This window comes from Hypanus sabinus, chromosome 22 (assembly GCF_030144855.1).
Source record: "Hypanus sabinus isolate sHypSab1 chromosome 22, sHypSab1.hap1, whole genome shotgun sequence".
In the NCBI taxonomy this organism is placed as follows: domain Eukaryota; kingdom Metazoa; phylum Chordata; class Chondrichthyes; order Myliobatiformes; family Dasyatidae; genus Hypanus; species Hypanus sabinus.
In genome coordinates, this window is record NC_082727.1 from 40,046,226 (window position 1) to 40,067,544 (window position 21,319).

The following is a 21,319-nucleotide window of genomic DNA, read 5'->3' on the forward strand; positions in this document are numbered from 1 at the left end:
CTGCAAACTTGTAGATAGAGTTAGAGCAGAATCTGGCCACACAGTCATGAGTACACAGGAAGTAGAACAGGGACTGAGGATGCCACCTTCTGGCGCACTAGTGTTTCGAATAATCATGGCTGAAGTGTTGCTGCCAATCCTTACTGATTGTGGCCTTTTGGTCGAGAAGTCAAAGATCCAGTTGCAGAAGGAGGTATTGAGTTGCAGGGTTCAGAGTTTGGTGTTGAATGAATTTGTTTGGAATAATAGTATTGAAGGCAGAACTGTAGTCAATAAACAATAGTCGGACTATCCAGATGCTCCAGGGATGAGTATAGGAACAGGAAGATGCTGCATCAGTAGGCAATTGCAGTAAGTAGAGGTTGTCTGGAAAGCTGGAGTTGATGCGTGCCTTCACCAGCCTCCTTAAACACTTCTTGACGATAAATGTTAAGAGTTTCTGGTTGGTTTCATTGAGGTATATTGTCTTGTTTCTCTTGGGTACCAGAATGATAGTGGTTTTAGAAAAACAGGAGTGAACTACAGCCTGAATCAGGGAGAGGTAAAAAAAAATCTGCAAATACCCCTGCCAGCTGAGCTGTACAGGATTTAAAGACGTGGCCAAGGACACCATCCTGGCCCCATGCTTTCTATGGGTTCACCCTCCGGAAGACTGATCTTACGTCCATAATGGTGACTATAGATTCAGATGCACTGGAGACTGTCAGTGTGGGTGGTGTCATATCCATTCCCTTTGTCTAAAGTGTGTATAGAATGTGTTAAGATCATCAGAATGGGTTGTGCTGTTGTTGCCAATGCTGATAGATTTTGTTTTGTTACCCAATATAGTAAATAAGCACTGTCACAGCTGATGACTGGACTGGGACTCAATTTTGAACTGGCTCTGTCTCTTGACAGTTTTATTGAAGTTATATCTTGATTGCTTGTAAGGGTCAATGTCATCTTATTTGAATGTTGCAGACCTAGACTTCTGAAGAGAGTGAATCTCCCAGTTCATCCATTATTTCTGGTTTGCAAACATTCAGATTGTTCTCTTTGCTACACTGTCCTCAAAACACTTGCTGATAAAGATCATGATGGTAGTGATATTTATTCCTGCAGCTGAGTCTTTGACATGGATTAGTCTGCCAAGTAGAATCTCATGTACTTCCTCAGATGAGCACTATATGACATTATTTGCTAGATTCTCCCTGTTCCAGCTTCAGCTTGTATGCGGGGAGTAGGAGCACAACCTCGTTGTCTGACTTACCAAAATGTGGACAAGTGATAGTTTGGTAACATTGTTGATGGTTGTTTAGCAGTGGTTGAGAGTATTTGGCCCCTAAAGATAAATTTACCTGGGACTTGCACAATACTCTGCAATTCAGAAACAGCTTCATCCCCTCTGCCATCTGATTCCAAAGTGGACATTGAACCCATGAACACTACCACACTTTTATATTTTTTCTGTTCTTGCATTCTTTTTAATTTAACTATTTAATATACAAATATATACTTACTGTAATTGATGTACTTATTTTTTTCTCTATGTTATCATGTATTGCATTGTATTGCTGCCATTAAGTTAACAAATTTCATGACATATGCTGGTGATATTAAACCTGATTCTGATTCTTTGCGGCATGCACTGGGACTTGTACAATACTTTCCCTTTCCAAGTACATACATAAAACATAGAACAGGAACAGACTGTTTGGCCCACAATATCTGCTGACCATGATGCCTCTCCAAACTAATCACATCTGCTTGCATATGGTCTTTTTTCCTCTATTCCCTGCCTCCAAATACTTACAAATTCCAAAGCCCTCTGGAAGCATTGAATCCCATGTGCCAAATTCAGAATGTTCCTTGATGGTCGGTCACAAGCCTCAACCTGGTAAGGAGATCCAAACCACAAGAATTTCCCCAATGTTTCAATGCCTCAGGGTAATTCTCACATTACTGCAAAAGCATACAACCACTCCCATCTATCACTAAATCCAATTATCTGCCTGTGGTGCAGAACTGGAGATGCCTCATCAAGCTATTGCCAAACCTCCGGTTAATTCTCAAAGGTTGCTGGAAAGTCAATGCAACCATCACAGAATACTTCAATGCAAATTGATTATGCTGGATGTATTCCCTACTCAAACTAAGGAAAGATCAAACAAACAGCAAGGTCCATCAGACATCATCTGGAACACATCTGGTTTTCTAATATCCCATTGAGAAGGAACATTGGTGTCTTTACTCTGTCTGCCCAGAGTTTGGACTGACAACAATGTAATTCACTTTGAACTGCCCTTTGAAAAAGCCTAAATGTAATTCAATTGTATCAGATAGCTACATTGAAACAGTGAATCAGATTGCTAGATTGCTACATTGAAACACAATTAGAATAACACCAAACAGCTCATCTGTTTGATTAGAGACCCAGATTAGGTTCAGACAAACTTCAAAAGTCTTCCATCTCAGAGCTAGATACTTCAAGGGCATTGGAATAGTTGTCAGAATTCACTCACTTTCTGCACCCTCAGTATTCCGTGAGAATCCACAGAAGCTATCCAGATGCACAGCCCTAGGGGTGACTTAAAAATTGAAACTCGCTATAAGCATAAATTGCAAGTGACCTGCATCAACCATTTCTAACTTAATATCATACAGTAGATGAGCATACTTGACCAACATACAAACACTAGTTATTGCATATTGACCAACCTAAGACTATACCCCCAAACCCAGGACATTGTCCACTTCCTGCAAGACATCAATTTGATTGATCCATCAGTCAATTTTGCGTCCTTTCAAAGGTCATTTGAACTCAACAGACCTGATATAAGAAGCCACATTTCCTCTGCTTACTTTCTGTGTTTACAGACCTTTTCCATCTTCCTACATCACTGCAAAGGTTAATTGTTTTAAGGACAAGCTTAGGGCTCCTTTTATCTGTTCTACATCTTGTAGATATTTTGTAGCCAGCCTACCTAGAGGCAAAAGATCAATCTGATGTGCATGCATTAGTATTACAATGAATGTTACTACATGACTTCTACAATTCTGTGACCTCCTTGGCTTGGCGAGAACATTCCAGTACAGTATTTATTATTATTTGAATCCCCACCAGTTTTGACTTGTCTAATAAGGCAAAGACATTTAGTTTGTTGCAACATGCTTTGTCGAAGCTGTGTCAACATTCTGAGTCTTAGAAGGATGTTGTGTAACCCTTCAGAACCCAACAAAAGCCCAGACAAGCGGTTCCAGCACTGCCAGAGCTTTGGTTTTTATTTGCCATCATCTGTCTGGGCACATTGCTAGTTTAATAGCAAACGTGCAACTTTAAGTAATTAATTCTTTTGTCAAACCTGCCACTTGTATCTGTATTGGACCTGGTAATTTGAGTACCAGACACAAGCATTTCTTTAGGAGCTCCTTTGTAACTTTCTGTATATTATAATGGTAAAATGGAAAAGTTTAATAATAACTGCAGACTGCCTAACTAAATTTACAATTGTTTAGGTAATAAACCAGATCTGTGGCAAGTAACTCACGTCTGCCCCCCTCCCCTCAAAACCTTTACTCAGCTACCATCAAATTTCCTTACAGCATAGGAGGCCATTCCCTATTATATTCTGACAGTGTAGCAATCCCTAGGAAACAATCTGAAGAGTAAACCCTAATAAAGTCTCAAATGTTTGGTTTGAACCTGTTGCTGGCATTGGTGAGATGGTTAATGTTATCGATCATTAATTGACATCTTACCTGATAGAACAAACATTTTATTTATATATTGCAGGAAGTAATACAATGTTTTATCTTATGGATAGGGGAATCAAGGGATATGGGGACAAGGCAGGAACCGGGTATTGATAGTAGATGATCAGCCATAATCTCAAAATGGCGGTGCAGACTCGAAGGGCCGAATGGTCTACTTCTGCACCTATTGTCTATTGTTTACAGGAATCAGCTTTTTCTTTTTATTGTCTCTTAAATATTGCTAAAGGAGGAAAGAAGTAAAAGCTGCAAAGAGGAAACGTAAAGAGGAACACCACGATGCTCCAGCAGAGAAGATAACCAAGACCAGAAAGAAGCAAAGTTCCAAAAGCGAGGGTAGGTAACATCGTATATTCATTTATGGAGTTTACAGTGTTTTCATTTGTTCAATAAATAGATATATTTCTCAGACAAATGGCAGTAGCTCAGGCAGACAACTTGGTTGTCATGGACAAGTTGGACTAAAAGGGTTGTCTCCGTGCTGCATAATTCTATAAAAAGATTACCTGGGACCCAGTCACTGCCAAGTTTAGATCCTTTATAATCAAGTCAAGTCACTTTTATTGTTGTTTCAACCATAACTACTGGTACAGTACATAGTAAAAATGAGATAACAATTTTCAGGACCATGGTGTTACATGACACAGTACAAAAACTAGACTGAATTACGTAAAAAAAACAACACAGTAAAAGCTACATTAGACTACAGACCTACACAGGACTGCAAAAAGTGCACAAAAACAGTGCAGGCATTACAATAAATAATAAACAGGACAATAGGGTAGGGTGTCAGTCCAGGCTCTGGGTATTGAGGAGTCTGATAGCTTGGGGGAAGAAACTGTTACATAGTCTGGTTGTGAGAGCCCAAATGCTTCAGAGCCTTTTCCCAGACAGCAGGACGGAGAAGAGATTGTATGAGGGGTGCATGGGGTCCTTCATAATGCTGTTTCCTTTGCGGATGCAGCGTGTAGTGTAAATGTCTGTGCTGGCGGGAAAAGAGACCCCACCCCGATGATCTTCTCTGCTGACCTCACTATCTGCTGCAGGGTCTTGCGATCTGAGATGGTGCAATTTCCGAACCAGCCAGTGATGCAGCTGCTCAGGATGCTCTCAGTACAACCCCTGTAGAATGTGATGAGGATGGAGGGTGGGAGATGGACTTTCCTCAGACTTTGCAGAAAGTAGAGACGCTGCTGGGCTTTCTTTGCTATGGAGCTTGAGGGTCCAGGTGAGATTCTCCGCCAGGTGAACACCAAGAAATTTACTGCTCTTAACGATCTCTACTGAGGAGCCATCAATGTTCAGTAGGGGAGTGGTCGCTCAATGCCCTCCTGAAGTCAACAACCATCTCTTTTGTTCACATTAAGAGACAGGTTGTTGGCTCTGCACCAGTCCGTTAGCCGCTGCTCCTCCTCTCTGTAAGCTGACTGGTCGTTCTTGCTGATGAGACCCACCACGGTCGTGTCATTGGCGAACTTGATGTGGTTTGAGCTGTGTGTTGAAGCACAGTCGTGGGTCAGCAGAGTGAACAGCAGTGGACTGAGCACACAGCCCTGGGGGGGGGCCTTGTGCTCAGTGTGATGGTGTTGGAGATGCTGCCTCCGATCTGGACTGACTGAGATCTCCCAGTTAGGAAGTCTAGGATCCAGTTGCAGAGGGGGGTGTTCAGGCCGAGTAGGCTCATCTTTCTAATCAGTTTCTGAGGGATGATTGTGTTGAATGCTGAAGTCTGTGAACAACATCCGAACGTATGTGTCTTTTTTGTCCAGGTGGGTTAGGGCCAGGTGGAGGGTGGTGGCAATGGCATCATCTGTTGAGCGGTTGGGACGGTATGCAAACTGCAGGGGGTCCAGTGAGGGGGGCAGCAGGGTCTTGATATGCCTCATGACGAGCCTTTCAAAACACTTCATGATGATGGATGTAAGTGCAACGGGACAGTAGTCATTTAGGCAGGGCACTGAAGACTTCTTTGGCACGAGGATGATGGTGGGGGCCTTGAAGCACGTTGGAATGGTGGCGCTGTTTGAAGATGTTGAAGATGTCAGTGAGAAAATCTGCGAGATGGTCTGCAATTCCTCTGAGCAGTCTACCAGGGATGTTGTCTGGTCCAGCAGCCTTCCATGGGTTGACCCTGCACAGGGTTCTTCTCACATCGGCCATGGTGAGACACAGCACCTGGTCATTTGTAGGAGGGGTGGATTTCCTCGCTGCCACGACATTTTCGACCTCAAACCGGGCATAGAAGTTATTTAGCGCATCTGGGAAGGAGGCATCACCTGCATAGTCAGGTGATGTTGTCCTGTAATTGGTGATGTCCTGGATGCCCTTCCACATGCGCCCCGTGTCGCCACTATCCTGGAAGTGGCTGGGCGTGTGCACGCTTTGCCCCTCTGATGGTTCGGAACAGTTTGGCCCTCACTGTTGTTAGAGCTGCCATGTCACCTGCTCTGAAGGCAGAGTTTCGGGTCCTCAGCAGCGCACGGACCTCCGTGATCATCCATGGCTTCTGGTTAGCGCGTATAGTGATGGTCTTGGACGGAGTAACATCATCAATGCACTTGCTGATGCAGCTGGTCACTGATGCTGTGTACTCCTCTAAGTTAGTAGAGTTGCCATCGGTTGCGGCCTCCCTGAACATGTGCCAGTCAGTGTGCTCAAAGCAGTCTTGAAGAGCAGAGGTGGCTTCTGCTTGCCAGGTTTTCACCTGCTTCTGAACTGGTCTGGAGCAGCTGATGAGCGGTCTGTATGCTGGGATTTGCATAACAGAGATGTGTGAGTAACCGAGGCGGGGGTGGGCCTCTGCCCGATACGTGTCGGGGATGTTTGTATAAGCAAGGTCCAACGCGTTCTCTCCTCTCGTTGCGGAGTCCACGTACTAATGGAATTTGGGGACCACTGACTTAAGGTTTGTGTGGTTAAAATCACTGGCGACAATAAACAGTCCATCAGGATGTGCGTTCTGCTAATAGCTCCGTACAGTTCACAGAGCGCCTCCTTAGCATTAGCGCTGGGGGGAATGTAGACACCAAATATAAGAACAGAGGTGAATTCCCATAGCAAATAAAATGGTCTGCATCGAACAGCCACAAACTCCACTAACGATGAGCAGTGTCTGGAAACCAGCACAGAGCTCTTACGCCATTCCGTGTTGATGTAAATACACACACCACCACCACGAGTCTTACTGGAGAGAGCTGTATCCATGTCTGCACGGGACAAGGCGAGCCCATCCAGCTGAATGGCAGTGGCCGAAATTCCATCAGTGAGCCATGTCTCTGTGAAGACATACGCGAAGCGAACTCTGTACTCCCGCCGAGTATTTCATTGGAGTCGGATGTAGTCCATTTTATTGTCCAGGGAGCGGACATTGGAGAGCAGAATGGACAGGAGACCTGGCCGGCTAGGGTTTGCTTTTTGCCTGGCATGGACACCTGCCCACTTCCACTTCCTCGCACATTGCTTTTGACGTCAGAATAGATCCGTGAGAGCATTAATTTTGTGTGGCATTATAACTTCATTAAATCTCACAAAATAGATCTTGTAGCTCAAAACTGGGTATCTATTAGGTATTCTGGGCCATTAAAAGCACCAGAAATATATTACACTATAACACTGGACAAAAATTTTTTCTGAATGTGCTGCTTCCTCAATTTTTTTTCTGTTTTTGATAGACCACTTGAAGTTGAACACAAATATAATTTCAGACTGCTTGTATCACATAGAAATTTGGAGAAACAAGTAATTAACTTTTATTGAATATAATGTATTTAATTGCTTATGCTTTGCAGTAGTTTAGCAAAGCTAAAAATGTTCAGTTGGTTATTTTTGTTTGTACTCAGTGTCTGAGACTTCTTGCTTGAGCGTCCAACAATAATCAGCCAGCATTGATGGTTTCTAGTTGACCTGATTCCGTTTCTCCATCACCACAATGTCCTTGTGAAACGTTTCACCATGCTCGTCACTGACAGTAACAGGATTTGCAGGGAAGTGCCGAAAATGGATCTTTAGTGACATGTCGCACTTCATGGTTTTGTATGCTTGAAGCATGTTGTCAACCAGCTGCATGTAGTTTGGTGCTCTGTAGCTGCCAAGAAAATTTTCAACAACGTCCTTGAATGACTTCCAGGCGATTTTCTCCAGTCCCACTAGAAGTTCTTTGAATTGCCTGTCATTGAAGAGCTGTTTGATACATAAACCACCAAACATGCCATCTTTAATCTTGACATCAGTTATCCTGACTTGAATAATGAATTGAAATAACAAATACAGGCGATTTTTAAAAAAAAACTGGTCTGTGATAGGGAAATTTCATGGTGATTTTCATGATCAGTATCCCAAAATGTATCAGGTACACCCAGAAGTATTCAGGAAGCAAGGTCTTTGTTGTCCAGTCTAATCAGTGATCTCTTAGCCTGGAACATCCCCCATTAAACCATTCCAATAAAATCAAGAAACCAATGCTGGTTAGAAGTAGAGAAGAAAAGGACAAGCGCAGCAGTATATACCTAAAAGTAAGCCACAAACTGGTGTAGCTGTGACACATGATTACATAAAGTGCTTAACAACAAAAGCAGCATGAATAAGGATGGAGAAAAGCTAACCCACAACCAATGGATCGGTTCAGATCTCTGTTTGCTCTGCCATATCTATCAAGGTTGGACAATTAAATAGCTCCTAGATTATCCCCATCTTCAAAACTTGTGGAGCCTAGTCTAGGTACTAGTGACAAAGAAGGAACATTCAAGCAGCACTTAGTCCCAATAACTTGCTCAGTGAGGCCTAGTTTGCGTCTTATCAGGATCACTTGGCTCCAGGTTTCATTGTGATCTTGATCCAACATGGACCAAAATTTAAATTTCAAAGATAAACAGAAAGTGACTGCCCTTCATATAAAGCCAGTATTTGACTAGTGTAGCATCAAGGAGCCTAGATAAGACAAATGAATTGATATCTAAGGAAAACATTCCAGTAGTTGAAGTCATAATTTGCACAAAGGAGAATGGTTGTTGGACGTATCATCACAGGAATCCTGCTGGCCAACATTCCATGCTCTATTATCTTCTATTGCATTATCAATGACCTTCCTTCTAAAGTCAGAAGTAGGAATATTTAATTAATAATTACACAACTTCACTTGTAACTCATCAGGAAATGAAGCAGTCTCTGTCTGCTTGCAAAAAGATTTCCACAATATTCAGCCAAGGGTTTATGAGTGTTTTTGATATTTGTATCACACAATAGCTATCTATGATAAGAGCCTTGTCACTGAGTTGCCCACTGTCAACATTTTGTAGGTTGCATTGCCAGCCACATTAATATCGTAGCTTAAGAGTCATTCAAGACCAGGGATCCTATTGTAAGTGTAATGTTCGAACAACAAGTGCTAGAAGAGCACTTGCAGGTTTTCTCGATTCACAGTTGGTTGAATTCGCACATGCAGAACTCGCAGATAAGGAGGGCCGACTGTACAAAATTCCTATGTTACCGTGACAAAGCCCTACAAATATAAACCACAGGATGGATGGGAACAGAAGCTATGTGGGAAAACCACATGTTTCACTCCAAGTTGTAAACCATCCTGACTTAGAAAGAGATCAACTTTTTTCATCCTCACTATGATCGGAACTATGCTCAGATGGCAGTGCACTCTGGGAGTGTGTTCACAAAAAGGTGGCTAACCAAATTCTAGAGGCCTGTAATGTTGGTCTTAACCCGAAGCACAGGTACGAGACTGAGCCTGAGACTAGGATTGGACATGGAACCTAGAACTGTAGTCCATAAGAGCCTGGCCTGATCTTCTGGGCACAAATCAAGGGATATTTTGTTGCCCTGAAATTACTAGGCTCAGATGATCAAGTATAATGTGGGCAACAGTATTATCCGTATTTGACTGGAATAAAATCCATTGCTCCAGTGTAAAATTTCTTACCAAAGTGTACATTAATACTGGATTGCTTTGCAGCAGTATTGATACTTTCACTTCAAATTGTGCCCTGTCTATTTGATAGTGAATGACACTTAACAACTTTTCAGCAGTTCTTGTTGCAAACAGCAGACAGTAACACAGATACTGGGAATACTATAGAGTTTTACTGCATCCAGTTCTCCAGTGAAAACAAAGGAAATCAGTTCAGAGAGGAATGATAAAGAAGTTGATTCTTTGTTAAGACTTTACAGCATCCCACTAATATAAATAAAAAGTTAATATTCTAATTTGTTTTATGATTTTTAATCAAATCCTAAATTTAATGTTACAGCTTGAATATTTTTTCTATTTATGTAGGCAAATCTTCCGCCAGCAGAACAGATAGTGACAGTGATGATTCGGATAAAGGTAGTTAATTCATAAATGGTGCTTGCTATGGGCTTTAATTTTGTATTTAATATTGTTTTTATTTCATGAATTCATTCATTGCATATGTCATTATTTGTTTTGGGATCTCAGTAAGATTAGGTCTGTTTCAATAAGTTTCCAAAAAGTTTATCATGGTAATGCAATTTGTAGATAAGATATTGACATTGACTTTGTAATACACAATCATATCTGAATCAGAAACTTATCATTTAAAGCATTGCTGCAATACTCAAGCACATAATTAATTTTGTCTTAACGCTTAGCATTTAATGTTGAGCCAACATTTCAAAACAAAATTAAATGATCTTTAATATACACCATTGTGGCATCTTGTACAGAAGATAGCTCGTAAAACAGTGAGCAATCTTCAGGAGCACTTCATTGGCTATCAAGCATTTTGAGAGAACACGAGAATCTAGTGGAGCTTTATAAATGTAAGCCCTTCTTACCAATTAAAGCCAGTAGCATTTTGTTTTTCAGTAAAACTGATACAAGATACTTTTACATCTGTAGTTTAAAAGTGGTGGCTTGCCACTCAAACCAGTCATGTTACCAAAATGGCTGTGTAATGTCACAGTTTAAGTTCTTGCTTCATACTTACCTTGGACAGTTCTGTTCCTAAATAACTGTAGTTCTGGGTAGTCTCCAACCTGATGGCATGAACATTGAATTCTTTAACCTACAGCAGTTTTCCCTCTCCCCCTTCTTCCCTTTACTTCCATTTCCCATTCTGGCTCCCCTCTTACCTCTTCTCTCACTTGCCATCACTTTCTCCTTCCCTTTCTCACATTGTCCACTCTCCTCTCCTATCAGATGCCTTCTTCTTCAGCCCTTTGCCTTTTCCACTTATCATCTGACCTGCTGAGTTCCGCCAGCATTTTGTATGTGTTATTCTGTTCCTAAACGTATGTATGTTTGATTTCTCTCCCCTTGCCCCTCCCCTACCCCCTCCATCTCTGCCTCTTCCCCATCCCTACCTCTTCTTCATCAACCTTTTCCCTCTCCTCTACCAGCTTCTCCTCTTCCTCCATTTCTTCTTACATTCCTCTACTTTACACTTTATTTCCTACCTCTTCCTTTCTAATCCTTCCCATTCCTTTCTGTATTTCCTACTCTTTTTCACTCTCCTTACTCTACATTTTCTACAGTTCTATGTCTTGTCCATTTTTTTGTTCTCTTTTTCCTTCTCCTCCCCTCCACACTTCTTTCTCTTCTTCTCCACCTCTATTTTTTTTTCTCCAGTCCTCCCTGTCTTCCCAACTACCCCTCTTTCCCATTTTTCTTTCCTTTTTTGGTTTCTTTCTATCTTTCATATTTTCTATTTTCCCATCATTATTTCCCTCTTACCTGTCTTTTCCTTTCTTCATCGTTCTGTCACCCCTTGCTCCCTCCCTTTTTCCTCTCACTTTTCTCCTTCTACGCTCATTCCTTTACAGCTTCCCTGTTCATTACGGCCTTATGTTCATGCTTTATTCTTTCTCTTCCCTCTCTTTGTCAAATATGTTTGCAGTTTTGAAACTAACCTTTCCTTCTCTCCATTGTCTTCTGCTCTTTTAAAAATCTATTATGTTTTTGTTTTAGATTTCCACCTTTTATAGATCTTTTAAAATCCTATGTTTAAAATTCTTAATCACTTTGTAATAATTCAATTAAGTGAGACCTTGCTTGTTGCTTACTTCAACATTAATCTTACCCTTAAGTTATAACTTAAATTAGTCTGACCATGCTCTCTAAAGTTTAAGAGGGCTTGAGGCCCTCAGAATGACAAATATGTTCAGTTTGTGTCTTGAAAAATTGCCTGTTGCAGAGATTTTATCTGTAAAATCACATTGTTCATTTTGAGCAATGCTTGCATGTAGGATTAATGCTTATAGTGCACAAGATTCAGTTACTGGTAATGAATTATAATCACAATGTTTCCACTTTGATATGTCATATTAGTAAAATCAAATTGTGTTGAGGCAATTCTAGAACGTAGGAACAAAAATTGGGATTGAAGATTTACCAGGATCTCTTCTTGGCTTTCTAAAATTAGATTGAAGGAACATGTGTCTTGAGATAATAGAACATGCTTTCCATCACCAACAGGTGGCAATTTAGTGAAAGTACATGAGATTTTAGAAAAACTGGTTCACATTGAACCCAGCAATTCTATTTGATGAATTTATAATGGAAAGTACTGTTAACTGTTCCATTGTTCCCATTCCTTTCTGTATTTCCTACTCTTTTTCACTCTCCTTACTCTACTGCAAGACTCGTATTGCAGGCAGCTTATACCGTATTTTCTATAGAGTTTTGCATTCTAATTTTAGTGGACAACATTATAGCAAAAGTTGGAATCAGAATCATTACATTAGAAGCACACTATTTGCATTCAAGCGGTTACTATTTTTTTTTAATTCTCATGTTCATTAAAAACTTAAACACTTCTTTAAAATTAGTGATATAATGTTAAGTTTTCTGTGGATATCATTGTGCTTTCAGGCTTGAGAAATTCATTGCATTTCACTCAGTCCAATTTTTTAAAATGGTAAGCAAATTTATGTATACAGTGTACTTCCACAATGATTATTTATTTTGAACTGTTATGCTCAAGCCAGTTAGCTTCACAACTACAACAAACAATTCAACACCTTCTGAGTAGGTGAAAGAACCAAGGAGCCTTATTTCTTTGGCCTGTTACCTGAAATAGATTGATGTAAAATTAAAATACCAAATTAATCCAAAATCTTTGCTTATGTCCCTTCCTTTACCTTATCTTTGCTTATGTTGAAATTAATGTTTATATTACTTTTTAATGGAATGTAATTATTACATCAGAATCAGAAGATACACCAAATACAGAAGATCCCTCTGAGGCTGAATATTGGAAAGGACCGAGTCAGGATGTGGAAGATAAGACCAGGTATGCTTGCCAACTTATATTCTCATCTAAACTCAGAAGTCAGGAATGAGCATAGATTCTTTTTGGAGTATCTATAAAATAATACTGATATAAAGCATCCAGTATTTTTTATTCACATGAGGTTTAGGCCTGGAATTTATTGTCTATCCCCAGTTGTCCCAGAATAGAATGTTTTACTGAGCCAAGAGTAGAAGACTCAGTTGCATTGCTGTTAATCTACATATGTATTTGGACTAGACCAACTAATAACAGAAGGTATATCTTCCTAAAGAATATCAGTGAACTGCTAGTCTTTATAGCACTGATCGTCATTATTGACATTAGTTTTGTTAATTGACTAATTCATTAAATTTCATTTCCTCAGTTGCCATCAAACTCATATTACTAAGTTATTCATCCAGATTGTTGGATTATCTGTTCACTTTTTTTTTATTAGTTTTTTAATACATTTTCTACATAGCTACAGATAAAAAAAACCCCAGATCAAAATGAAGAACATTGATACAGTGCAAAAATAAACATACAATAATAATATGATACAAAGAAAGATAATTGAGAAAGAACCCAAATTGAAGATGTAAAATTAGTATCCTCCCCAAGCCCCGTAACAAAAAAAAAACTCCAGACCAACTACAACACAATATAGAGAATATAAATCAGGACAATCAAACCCCCAAAGCTGTAAATACACTTAGCAACAGAAGATATTAATGCCTACTACCAAAAAAAAAAGGAGCTGAAAGCAAGGGACTTAAAAAAAAACCTTAGTTAAGAGGAAGGTTATGAAAGTACTCAATAAAAGGTCCCCAGACCTTATGGAACTTTAAATCCGAATTAAGAACTGAATAATGAATTTTTTCAAGGTCTAAGCAGGCCATAATATCGTTAAGCCATTGAGCATGCGTGGGCGGGGCAACATCTCTCCATCTAAGGAGGATTAAACGTCTAGCCAGGAGAGAGGCAAAAGATAATATTCGACACTTAGTCGAACTCGGACGTAAATCTGTCTCACCCCAGAAACCGAACAAAGCAATTAAAGGGTTAGGTTCTGGGTGGTGATTCAGAATATACGATAACGTTATGAAGACATCTTTCAAAAATTTCTCCAAGCTAGGACAAAACCAGTACATATGATTAAGAGAAGCCTCGCCCCTTTTTCATTTATCACAAAGCAGACTAATGTTAGGGTAAAATCGAGATAATTTAGATTTAGACATATGGGCTCTATGAACAATCTTAAACTGTAAAAGGCAATGGCGAGCACAAAGAGAGGTTGAATTAACCGATTTGAGAATCAAGTCCCAAGTCTCATCAGATAAGGAGGTATTTAAATCATGCTCCCATGCCAATTTAATTTTATCCACAGAGGCACGTCGTAAGGCTGCTAATTTATCTCGAATAAATGATATTAAACCTTTACCTAGTGGATTAATGGAAAGAAATAAGTCCATAACATTTTTCTCAGGCATTTCAGGGAAGTTAGGAATTAAAGGAATAATAAAGTGTCTAATTTGGAGATATCTAAAAAAAATGAGCATTGGGCAGATTGAACTTAGCAGAGAGCTGTTGAAAAGAAGCGAAGCGATTATCGATAAAAAGATCTTCAAAATGTCTAATGCCCTTCCTATACCAATCATGGAATGCTGAGTCATACGTAGTAGGTAAAAAAAAAGGTGATTATGTAAGATAGGGCTAGAAACGGAAAAAGCATGGAAACCATAAAATTTCCTAAACTGAGCCCATATAGGCAAAGTGTGTATAACAAGAGGATTAACTATTAATCTGGACAAACTACTAGGGAGTACAGAGCCAAGAAGTGCAGAGATAGATAATTCTTTAGTGGAGCTCAACTCCATTGCCACCCAATTAGGGCACTCGGGTTGGCCATGGAAAAAAGACCAAAAGGTAGCACAGCGTATATTGGCTGCCCAGTAATATAAATGAAAGTTAGGTAAAGCCATGCCACCCTCTTTTTTAGGTTTTTGGAGATAGACTTTATTAATTTTAGAGCGCTTATTCTTCCACAGATATGACAAAATAATAGAGTCTAAGGAATCAAAAAAAGATTTAGAAATAAAAATTGGGGTTGATTGAAATAAATATAGAAGTTTAGGGAGAACATTATCTGTTCACTTTTATAATCATTGTCTAACATATTCCAGTGTAATAACTAAAAGGACCACAAGGTGATCATCAATTCAGGAGCAATTCTAAAAAAAGCCTGATTCTGCTTAGCTTGGATAAGCTGGCCTATTTTCCTTGGAACAGAGGAGATCAATTGATGGATATAAAATTATGCAACACCTAAGTGGAGTAAATTGTTAGGATGTATTTTGCTTCATAGAATGGTCAAAGCCAGAAGGCATAGTTTTAAAATACTGGTAGAAGAATTAGAAGGAAAATTAAGGATTTTTTTTCATCCAGGTGGTAGAGGATTAGAACTCATTGCCTGAAAGGATGTCAGAGGCAAAAACTTCATCAAAGTTCAAAGCTCAAAGTAAATTTATTATCAAAGTTATATATGTCACCATATACAAACCTGAGATTCATTTTTTGTGGGCATTCACAGTAAATACAAAGAAACACAATAGTATCAACGAATGACCATACATAACATAACAGATGTATGCATCGTTGCTGTCTGAATGTTCCAGGCTTAAGTGAAAAGCCTATGAAATGGCATCTGCTGATGACCTGTTGTGGTCAAATTCAAGAGGATCCATGTCGCTTCTCAGACAGGAGTTGATAGGTTTCATAACCAACCTCTCAAAGCAATTCATCACGGTGGCTGTAAGTGCTACTGGATGATAGTCATTGAGGCAGGTTACCACATTCTCCTTAGGCATAATTGAAGCCTGCTTGAAGCAGGTGGGCACCTCCGACTGCTGAAGTGAGAAGTTAAAGATATTATTGAACGTTCCAGCTAGTTGATCAGTAAAGGTCATTAGTACTCGGCCAGGTACCTCACCTGAGTTGGATGCTTTCTGTGGGTTCACCCTTCTGATGGATGTCCTCACATTGGCCTCAAAGACTGAAATTACAAGGTTGTAGGGAGCTTTGGGAGTTCATGAAGGTTCCTCCATGTTGTGATGCTCAAAATGAGCAGAAAAAGCTTTCTCATTTGGGAGCAAGCTTTGTTGTCACCTATGTTGCTTGGTTTCACTTTGTAGGAGGTGATACCATTCTAGCCCTGCCTCAGCTGTCGAGCAACCTTCAGTGATTCAACTTTGGTCCATTATTGCCACTTAGCATTTGAGATGGCTTTCCAGGGATTGTATCTGAACTTTACTTGGTTACCAGAATGCCACTGATCTGGCCCTTAGCAGATTGCAGATATCTGGTTTCATTCCAGGCTTCTAGTTGGGGAAGACTGAATGATTTTGTGGGGATGCACTCATCTTTGATTGTTTTTATGAAGTCTGTGACAACTATGGTGTATTCATTCAGATTCTCTGATGACTCCTTGTACACAGCTGCTTATCTGCCTCCCACAACCACAGCTTTGTTGTCTTTATTTCTAGAGTCTTGCTCTTTAGCCTCTGCAGGTAAAAGGATGACAGCCAGATAATCACATTTCCCAAAATGTGTTCTAGGGATGGAAAGGTAGATATTCCTAATTGTATAACAGCTGTCAACTGGGTTCGACCCATTGTGCTGCAGGTGATATGTTGATAATAACTGGGCAGGGATTTCTTCAAACAAACCTGATTGAAGTTTCGGACAATGATTTCAAAGGCATCACATTTAAAAGATACTTGAAGGGCTATCACATGGAGCTACTGATGCAATGCTAGAAAGTACAATTAGTTTGGGTAGTTATTTTTTAATTGGCACATGCACAATAGGCCAAATGCCTCCTTTATCAGCTATTTGATTTGATTTAATGCTTTTTTCCTCCTCAACAAGGAACTCTGCACAAATATGCTAACTGGGATTAAAAACAATTGTTTATATATATGCAGTTGAGACTTGCATGCAATTTTTTATATGTCATGGTGATGCTGTTAGTAAGCAAAGCATATGTTAACTATTCAAGACTTGAGCTTGTCGCCCTTCCCCCGAAATCTTCAGTGTTGTTGCATACTGCATTTGGTTTTAATAAACCCGTGCTTCTGACATAATCACATAAATATCACTGACACAGGTATAGTTTCCTCCATAATTTCCTTGTGTAGCAAAATCTCTATTAATTTTTGACTATTTCCAAGTAATTCTTTTCCTGAGTCAATTGGAAGGATTTTTTCATTAATTATTATCAGTTATGTTTCAGCAGAGTTTTGACAGAAATACTAATCAAGAGATTGTCTTGTGAGAAAAACAGTCTGAGGTCACTTTGAAGAAAACAGTATTTTGTTAACATGAGCAGAATATAAAGGTATTGAAAATATTTGTCAAGGGACATGCATGATGCAGAAAGGTTGAAGTCAGAATTTTCTCCCAAAGGTGAGGTTAATTGTAATTTTATCACAGTGAGCTAGCATTCAGAAAACAAAATATTGCAAGGATGGCTGTCTGAGAGAAGCATGAAAACAGTGTTGAAGATAAGACAAATACTGTTGGAGTCATATGTAGAGATTGGGAACAGAGACAACAGGAAGACAATGACTTGTTTGTGGCAATACCACAAGAGATCAAATAATGAAATGAAAGTTATGATAAACTCTATCCTTCATCTGCAGGGAGGATGAATTTGATGAATATTTTGAAGACATGTTTCTATGACCTGTGCAATGAAGAAGACACCAAAGGTTGCTTACTTCATTCATTTTATTCCAAAAGAAGGTATCTTAATTATTACTCAATTATCGATTTGTCCTTTCATTCTGAAACCTAATTTTACATAAACAGTGAATTTATGTTTCACTTAAAGCAGGGGAAAGCCCTGAAAATTGAACAGTGTAAATCAAAACCAACAAATTGTGAAGATAAATATTCTGTGTGAATTAATTACAATGTAATGTTCACAGAGGAACTGCTAATTGCTACATTTTAGTAATATGTTGAGATTATCTTGGGGGATCTCTATATTCCTCAGAAATTTCAAAGATAATATTCCAGATGAAGGAGAATTGACACTCAATAGACTTGCTCTTTAGACAGCTCAACAGGGTTTAAATACTCTTTTTATTAATTTATTTTTTATTAGTTGGAAATATGTTGATATGTTTCAGAAAGATGCTTAATTGTCAATGAAATCCCAGAGAGTAACTAGCGAAGTGTCTGCAGTTTATATAAATATAGTAAGAAATTACATATTCTGTGTTGTTTTGAGAGGATGATTTGTACAGGTTTAAGAAAGTTATTTCTTATGCAACTTTTTATATTAATGCTATGCCACTTATTGTGCAACTGAATTTTCCTCATAAATGAACTACTGTACATTTAATCTTTCATAACCTTTGTTGTCTTCTCTCTCCTAAGGTAAAAATATTGCTCTTGGTATGCACAATGATATGGAGGGTATTAATGAATATTAGCAAAGTATAGATTGTTTCAGCAGGTACTTGGCATAAATGTGGAAACTGCAATTCAAAGGATCATAGAGAAAAACATATTTGGGAGAGAGGAAAGAAAAAGTAGATGAGCTCTTATTGTTAAATTGAAGTAATCGAGGGAAAACATGAAAAGGATGATTAAGGGTGTAAAATGAACTTGGACTTGTGGAGCTTGTGTAAATTTAACTGGGAGTTGAAAGGAAATGTACACAATACATTGGTTCATCTTCAGGTTTCTACAATTCTGAGAAGTTTGGGCATGTCGAAATACTGCAGCTTTAGATGAAGCCAAACTTGAAATTACATGATTTTAATGAGAAACTCCTAATTAAAACAAAGTGGTACAAATTAAATGGAATAACAGAACTGTTCAAATTTGTGGAAGATTGAATGATGGTGAGTTGACAGAAGGACAGAAATTCAGTACACTCTGTGCTCGTTGCATCTGGGGTATACGTTCCTTGCAGTCGATGCATAATGTGAGATCGCATAATGTGAATAATTATTTAAATGGAGAAAATAGGGATGCATTCTGGAGGGCTTCCTAAATATGTTTTATCTGTAATTTATTCACATTTTCATACCAATATGACACAAAAGTAGTACCACAAGGCAACATTTGTATTATATTTCATCAATTTAAGGTAATATTCAATATAATAAATCATAGAAAGTTAACATACTAGGGTGTACAGTACTCACCAACAGTAGCAGGTGTGTTCGCTCCGGGAGATGAGTGGTTGTTGTGGTGTCAGGCAGTTTGACATGGATAAGGTGGATGGTTGTGGTCATCAGGATCATGTCAAGCACAGCAATGCATGAAGGAAGACTCACAGAACTCTTAGAACTGCCGGCAACAGGAGATGACACCAGTTTGAATAAGGTGGTGAGGGTTGTTTGCTTAGCAGCATTTTGTTTTTTAGCAATAATTTGCTTGTAGGGAAGAAGGGTTGACGGCAGGGAATGACTGAAATGCTGACTCCGTTCTAAACTTGGGTCCATGTCCATTGCCATTTGTGCCAAGTGTTCGGACTTCCACCATTCCCTCACCGTTGGGAAACTCCCGGGATTTTCAAAGTCATCTGTTGCTTGCAGTATCTGAGAGATAGTTCACCGTAAAAAAAAATATGCCTTGAATGTGGATCACACCTTGGTCGAGTGGTTGAATCAGCGATGTTGTGTTAGGCAGTAGGAAATGCACTGTTATGTTAGAATGAATGCTGTTCAAATGTTTAGGATGAGCTGGTGCATTGTCAAGCAACAAAAGAACTCTAAAGGCAAGATCCTGTTCCCGGCAGTAGTGCCCCAGAGCTGTGTTACCTTCACCTGATGCCACGCTGTTTATAATTTCCAACTTTTTTTCAAGTGTTAAAGCAGTTCTCTGCCGCTCAGCTGATGGCCCAGGACATGACGTTAGACATTTAGGAGGCATAGTTAAATATTTCAAGCATAAAATCACTGCACTGTAGGTAAAACCAACAAAAGTTTAAGAGCGCAAGATCGCATATCCTCACCTTGCCAAAACCAATGCAAGACTGGCGGCAGTGAGATTGTGAGGCACGCGTACCTAACTATGATGATACTAAGATAGGTGGTGTTGTGGATAATGAAGTAGGCTTTCAAAGCTTGCAGAGAGATTTTAGGCCAGTTAGAAGAGTGGGCTGAAAGATGGCAGATGGAGTTTAATGCTGATAAGTGTGAGGTGCGACATTTTGGTAGGACTTATCAAAATAGGACATACATGGTAAATGGTAGGGCATTGAAGAATGCAGTAGAACAGAGTGATCTAGGAATAATGGTGCATAGTTCCCTGAAGGTGGAATCTCATGTGGATAGGGTGGTGAAGAAAGCTTTTGGTTTGCTGGCCTTTGTAAATCAGAGCATTGAGAATAGGAGTTGGGATGTAATGTTAAAATTGTACAAGGCGTTGCTGAGGCCAAATTCGGAGTATTGTGTGCAGTTCTGGTCAATGAATTACAGGAAAGATGTCAACAAAATAGAGGGAGTACAGAGAAGATTTACTAGAATGTTACCTGGGTTTCAGCACCTAAGTTACAGAGAAAGGTTGAACGAGTTAGTTCTTTATTCTTTGGCAGATAGAAGGTTGAGGGGGGACTTGATAGAGGTATTTAAAAATATGAGGGGAATAGATAGAGTTGATGTGGATAGTCTTTTTCCATTGAGAGTAGGGGAGATTCAAACAAAAGGACATGAGTTGAGAGTTAAGAGGCAAAAGTTTAGGGGTAACACGAGGGGGAACTTATTTATTCAGAGAGTGGCAGCTGTGTGGAACGAGCTTCTAGTAGAAGTGGTAGAGGCAGGTTCGATATTGTCATTTTAAAAAAAAATTGGATAGGTATATGGACAGGAAAGGAATGGAGAGTTATGGGCTGAGTGCAGGTCGGTGGGACTAGGTGAGAGTAAGCGTTCGGCACGGACTAGAAAGGCCGAGATGGCCTGTTTCTGTGCTGTAATTGTTAATATGGTTATATGACTTGTATTGGCGGGAAAGCGGTGGTTCTCATCCCAACAGTGAGACTGTGAGGCATGCGCACGTGACTTGTATTGACGGGAAAGCAGCACTCCTCGCATAACTGAGTTTTGGATGCATATTAGGAGACATTGGTAGAAATAGGTTCCTCGCGTAACTGTGAATCCGCATTGTATGAAGATGCCTTTAACGAGGATGGGGTGTATTAGTATAGTTGTATAAAAGGACTAGAAGTGATATTTTCACAGTGATGTGAGTTATGTGATTCTTTTACAATATTGTAGTTAAGAAAATTTTCAATAATAAAATACAAAATATTAAAG

The 21,319-nt window shown here is 39.4% G+C and overlaps 1 protein-coding gene across 3 annotated transcripts in view; it reads left to right on the forward strand.

Moving 5' to 3' along the window:
* The window catches only part of fra10ac1 (FRA10A associated CGG repeat 1), a 70,204-nt gene that overhangs the window by 35,961 nt on the left and 12,924 nt on the right, over positions 1-21,319 (forward strand). For 2 of the 3 annotated variants that reach the window (XR_009507453.1, XR_009507452.1), the window contains exons 11-14: positions 3,980-4,086; positions 10,034-10,084; positions 12,926-13,010; positions 17,690-17,792. Coding sequence is in view for 1 of the 3 variants with exons in the window: in XM_059947576.1 (XP_059803559.1) it covers positions 3,980-4,086; positions 10,034-10,084; positions 12,926-13,010; positions 17,690-17,732 (286 nt within the window). In the remaining 2 variants the exon portion in view is untranslated. Of the gene's footprint in view, positions 1-3,979; positions 4,087-10,033; positions 10,085-12,925; positions 13,011-17,689; positions 21,009-21,319 lie in introns of those variants that run through there. The other variant, XM_059947576.1, reaches the window with a different exon arrangement.